The 6,000-nt window shown below is 45.1% G+C and overlaps 1 protein-coding gene across 2 annotated transcripts in view; it reads left to right on the plus strand.

The window, feature by feature from the left end:
* The window catches only part of DCLK2 (doublecortin like kinase 2), a 170,822-nt gene that overhangs the window by 141,128 nt on the left and 23,694 nt on the right, over nucleotides 1-6,000 (plus strand). For both annotated transcript variants that reach the window (XM_003790212.3, XM_012805407.2), the window contains 2 exons: nucleotides 4,931-5,050; nucleotides 5,275-5,421. In XM_003790212.3, the coding sequence (XP_003790260.1) occupies nucleotides 4,931-5,050; nucleotides 5,275-5,421 (267 nt within the window). The remainder of the gene's footprint in view (nucleotides 1-4,930; nucleotides 5,051-5,274; nucleotides 5,422-6,000) is intronic.

The raw sequence follows: 6,000 nt of genomic DNA on the forward strand, positions 1-6,000 counted from the left end.
AGAAGTACCAGTTTTATAGATAAAGAAACAGAGACTCAGATAGCTTCTAAAAAGTCGCCCAGACGCAAAGCAGTGGCTGGATTCAGTGCTGTTGGTTTATAGTATTGGCAAGTCTACCGTGATTCCTCTGTAAGTTCAATTTATCAATTTCTTCATGTGATAAGAACCTGGGAGGGGGGAGGAATCCTCCTTTTGCCTTCTGTTTGCTATCTGTAATGTACATGAGCATTATTAGATTAATTTATTCATTCAGATTTGGAGTGTGTATTCTGTGTGTAAGACACTGGGCTAGGCATAGGGTAATTTGACAAATTAATACCAATTCTGCAAAGAGTGTTATGGCAGTTCAGAGGAAGCCTGTGGAGAGAGGTAGGTGACTGCTGAAGACTCCAGTGCACAAGAAGTACTGGGGTTGGAGCAGGAACCGTGGGCGGGATTTCAATAGGCAGAGATGGGAGAACAGCCTACCAGGTGGCCAGAGCCGCCCACACCAGGGCCGAGGACAGAAAGCGTGTTGGGACCGTCTAAGTAGATTATGGCAAGAGCTGCCTTGGGGCCTGATTTATGGAGGCTGTTTTGAAGGCTATGGTATTTGTAAGTTTAAGAATTCTTCCAGCTCTAATATTCTCTTTCCTTCTAAATAAATATTTATTGAATTCCCACAGTGTATGAAGCCCTGAGCTTAGAAGTGGTCCTGCTTTCTCTTCCCACCTGATACGATTTTGCATTCGTCATCTGCATGGGCCCAGGCAGGACATAAATCCAGAAGTATATTGTATTAGTTTCCTGAGGCTGTTGGAATAAATTACTGCAAACTTGGTGGGTTAAAACAACAGAAAATTATTTTCTCACAGTTCTGAAAGCTAGAAGTCAGAAACCCATGCTGCTCCGGCGCTTGTGAGGGTAATTTATTCCTTGCCTGAAAGCAGCTTCTGGTGACTGACAGTGTTCTTGGGCTCCGGGCCCCTCACTCCAATCTCTCCCTCTGTCTTCCTGGCGCCTTCTCCTCTGTGTTTATCTCTCCTCTGCTGTCTGAACACATCTCCCTCTTTTTTATAAGGACCCTTGCACAGGCGTTTAGCACCCCCACCCCACATAACCCAGGGTCATCTCTTCACTGCAGGATCCTTGATCACTTTTGCAAAAACCTCTTTTCTAGGCAAGCTAATATTTACAAATTGTAGGAATTTGGATTTGGTATCTTTGGGTGGCCATTGTTCAATCTACTACTTACATTTGCCACAGATATCACATATGGCAGTATGAACATTTTGTCCCTTACTGTATTCAGCAATATTCACAAAGCAACACTGATGTCAGCTGTGAAGCCGCTGCAGCGCCGACGCAATGGGAGAAGTGATTATTCACACAAGCACTTCGGTACATACTGGTTGTTAGCAACTAACCATGCTGGGTGCTGGAGAAAGGTAAATACAAACCTCCACACGCTCTCAGTTCCAAAGCATTACAGACCAGCACGTGGAGGATTAAAACACAGCAGGACAGAGCAGGGATGGAGGAAGTACAGGTGGGGCAAGAGCGTGTGGCAGGGCACCTGGCCCATCCTGGAGTGAGCAGGGAGGCTTCTCAGAGAAGGAGAGGTCTAATCTGGTCCTGAGGAATAAATAGGAATGACTTAAGAAGTGGGTAAACAAAGTTCTGGACAAAGACAGTCTAGATGAGAGATTGGCGAGAGGTCTAGAGAGAAGGGAGTGGGTGGGTTCAGAGGCCACCAATGAGACAGAGGGGCAGGGATTGTGGCTATTAGAGGGTGAGAGAAGGAGGGTTGAAGTGTAATTCCTAGCTGGCTTGGGGCAGCCACGTTCAACGTGGGCAGCCACGTTCAGGGAGACAGAACACAGGAGGAGAGGACTCTTTGTTGGGGCTGGGACGGGTTGAGACAGTGTAACTAATCTGGATTGGGAGAGTTTATTTTCTCTCTCTTTGTACATTAAAAATCACCATGGCCAAAGATAAGGCCGTATCCTTTGCCAAGTTAGCAGTTTTCTATGTCATTAGCTCTCACACAGAACCAGGGAACAGTGCCATGAAATGATTTATATGTAAATTATTTGGAGTTAAAATCATGAATCACTTAACATAAATAATGTAGATGATGGAGCAATGTAAGTTCAATATGGTTCAAGACAAAGTGACATTCATATTAAAAATATTCTCTTGGAAAATTTAACCTAGAGAGTGTTTTTACGTGTTAAAAACAAAGACTACAGATGGGTTACATAGGAAATAGGAAGACCATGTTTTGTAAGATTTTTCTGTAATTCTTTTGTTTCTGGTGGTTCATTTACGAAGTGGATTTTTCTTTCATAAACAATTTTACTAGGACAGAAAGAGGTTGAGAAACAAATGCTACCAACTTCCACCTTCCAAGAAAAACATTCACTCTGCCTCAAGGACTAGCCATTGCCAAGTAGGGTGCAGCGAGCTGAGACAGTGTTAAGTAAATAATGGGGAAAGTGGAGCTGTGATACTTGTTCAGTATTGAAAGCACCAGTGGCCCTTAGCAGAAGTTCTACAGTGCATCTCAGAAGACTTTCCATTGTGCCTTTTCTCGAAGAAGATAATGACTTTGGGGAGTTGTAGTCTCCTTACGCGAAAGATATCCTATTTTAACTCCAGGTTGAGAGCTTGGGGTACTGGTGATGGGGCTGTTTTACAGATACCACTTTAAACTGGCATCACAAATGGAGCTCCTAAAGAGGCAAATTTATAGACTCTACCAACTTTGGAGAAAATGAGGAGCAAGGAGGAGAATGGAAGTGACAGATTCATTTAACTTCAAAATAAAAAGCATTTTACTGCCATGGTAGTAACTTCTGTTGTCTTTGTTTCGCAGAGTGAAATAAATCCATTTGCTTGCTTTTACGTGCTCACAGAAGTATATCTAACCCTGCTTTTTAGTGTGATTAAGGACATGCTTGGCACAGTTGATCTGAAAGCTTAAAATACGTGAATCAGTGCTTGGAGGCTTTGCCAAGTCTTCCTTTGTCTCTGTGCCTGTAAGGGGTTGGTTATACAGGCTTCCCTGGGGAGGGACCGTGGTGCTGTCTGCTGCTTGGTCACTTACACAGATGGGCCTTGGAAGCGGGTAGGAGACACTGAGCTCGGCTTCCCAGCTGTGATTGGTTGGTCTAAGAGCTGCTGTTATTTCAGATTTGGAAGCGTTTGTTGAGTCCTAAGCCAGGAAAAGATTCCCAGCCCTGCTCATTGCAGGGCACACAGATCCTCCTCCCTGCACAGAGCCTGGTACGGTTCTTAACCCCCAGCTCAGTGTGATGCTGCTTGTTCTCTCTTTATGAAAAACTGGATATTTTCAGCTTTCCAGCTATCATCTTTGTTTAGAAAAATTCCCAAGTTGACATTGACTGAAGTATTCCTTTGTGAAAAGTGATTATGAATAGTACAAGGAATGTGGACCCGGATGTCAGAAACACATGTTTACATTTACCTTCTAAAGGCTGTTCTAAGGATGAAGCGTTCAGACGTTACACTCATGCCCTGCCCAGCCACTGACAATTAGTGACTAGATCCTGGGAAATGTTGCTTCCTTTCTGTCCCTACTTCTGGTTAACGTTTGCACTGTCACCTGCCGACACGTATTAAGTGGCTGCTTGGACACACACAGCTCATTCAGTGCTCAAGAAAGACAGCCAGGCACGTGCAGGAGCTCGGGACGGGACGCGTTTCTCTGTATGTTGTTTACTCATTTGTTGCAATTTATACCTCTAGCTGTGGTCAAAAGAATTTCAGGTGGCTTAGAGTATAAAAATACTGTACACATGGGTACAGAAGATAAGCAGGAACCTTCACTAGCATCCTGACCTGGGGATAACATAAATTACTACTGCACTGGAACACTGAATTCATTACGAAAGCTAGTGAGGACCAAGGAATAGGGCCATAAGGCATTTTTGAAAGGTTTTTGTGTCTCGTTTAAAATAGAGCAGTCGCTGTTATGATTCGTGGGTTGATGTATTGAGATAACGCCTTAATTCTGTAAGTCAACATTTTGCTACAGTGCTGATCCCCGCTGCATGACTCAGTGGGCGTGACTATCAGGTGGTGTTTTCAGAGGAGAAGTGATTAACTAGAGTTAAAATGAGAATAGTTGTCCCCACAGAACTGTATGTTTCCAGATTTCTAAGATACAAGATGATAAGGAAGATCCACCTGGTGGATGATTTCATACTCCATCATAGAGGAAGAAAGTTTCTTTTCCCTGAATTCTAGCATGCAATTCAAGTCATCTTGGTAATGACTTAAAACCTAAAAATGTTTAATGCTGTAAGTCAGGCGTCCTCAAACTACGGCCCACAGGCCACATGCAGCCCACCTCGGACATTTATCTGGCCCGCCGAGTGTTTTTGCCACCGCTGCCTGTCCTGCTTAGCAGCTGACTCATCCCGGGGCCCACAGTCCAGCCCTCCAACAGTCTGAGGGACAGTGAACTGGCCCCCTGTTTAAAAAGTTTGAGGACCCCTACCATAAGTGGTGTGTGACGAGCAGGCTGAGTATTCTGGCACGCCTTGTCTGTGTTCCTCAGTGTATACTGAAAGCAAAAAGCGGTTCCGAGGAGGTGGGAAGCCCCGTGCTGTGGGCCACTCTGTGGTGCCGTCACGGCCTCGTCAGGTGCTGGACACGGAAGACCTGGGAGACGGTGTGCTCTGTGTACCAGGGCAGCACCGCTGACCCCTTTCAGGAGATGTTTAGAAATCTTTTCTTTTTAGTAGTGACAGTAAGATATCCACAGTCACCTGTCCTGTCCGTCTGGGAACCAGCAAGACCAAGGTTTGGTTGTCCCTGTGTCAGGAGAGAGGCTTCTATTGGCATCAGATCCACAGACGCCGCAGGGAGAGAGCGGAGGGTTCTGTGGTCTCTGATTTCTGCCCCCACACTCTCCGTTTGGCAGGAGCACCTGATTGAGAATGAAGTGTCCATCCTGCGCCGCGTGAAGCATCCCAATATCATCATGCTGGTTGAGGAGATGGAAACAGCAACGGAGCTCTTTCTGGTGATGGAATTAGTCAAAGTAAGGACTGGGAGATTTCCTTGGTGCCCAATCGCAAGACATGACAGTCTTGAAGGACCTCATCAGTAAACGGTTTTGCTACCTTGTAACTTTCTTTACAATCATCAGTTTTTGTGGTGCTTGTATCAATTTCCTCATCTGTTCCAGGACAGTGAACCCTTTCCCCTGCCTTTATAGGACTGCACGGTTGATGACTGGATTGTGTTCTTTTGTGTATCCTGTAGGGTGGAGATCTCTTTGATGCAATTACTTCTTCAACCAAGTACACGGAGAGAGACGGCAGCGCCATGGTGTACAACCTGGCCAACGCCCTCAGGTATCTCCACGGCCTCAGCATCGTGCACAGGGACATCAAGCCCGAGAATCTCTTGGTATGTCAGCCCTGCTTCTCCTGGTCCAGCTCTGTGGCTCTTCTTTTAAAGTGACTGTAATTATTTACAAACAGTGTTAGTTGAGAGTCAGTACCAATCCTGCGGAGACTGACATTTAAAAAATCAGCAAGACTTGTGTCAAGGACCATAAAATACTAATGGATTTCTTAATTTGATCTACATTTACTTTTTACTAGACGCAAGAAGATAAATTTTTATTTATGTTTTGATGGATGGTACTGATTAAAGGAAAACACTTTATGGGGCAAAAACTTCTGGAGAATTAAGACAGAATTAGAGCCTATCGGAGGCAGAAGTGGAACATGCCAGTGGTTCATTTATGTGCTGGGCAGAATTTTACAAGTAGTCTAATTTTACAAGTAGTCATCTCAGCATAAAAGATGTGAACGGACGGCGCTTGTGGCTCAGTGGGTAGGGCACCGGCCCCATATACAGAGGTGGTGGGTTTGAACCTGGCCCCGGCTAAAAACTGCAACAAAAAAATAGCTGGGTATTGTGGCAGGTGCCTGTAGTCCCAGCTACTTGGGAGGCTGATGCAAGAGAATCGCTTAAGCCCAG

The sequence above is a fragment of the Otolemur garnettii genome, unplaced genomic scaffold, assembly GCF_000181295.1.
Source record: "Otolemur garnettii isolate 467f Iridium unplaced genomic scaffold, OtoGar3 scaffold00041, whole genome shotgun sequence".
Taxonomy (NCBI): domain Eukaryota; kingdom Metazoa; phylum Chordata; class Mammalia; order Primates; family Galagidae; genus Otolemur; species Otolemur garnettii.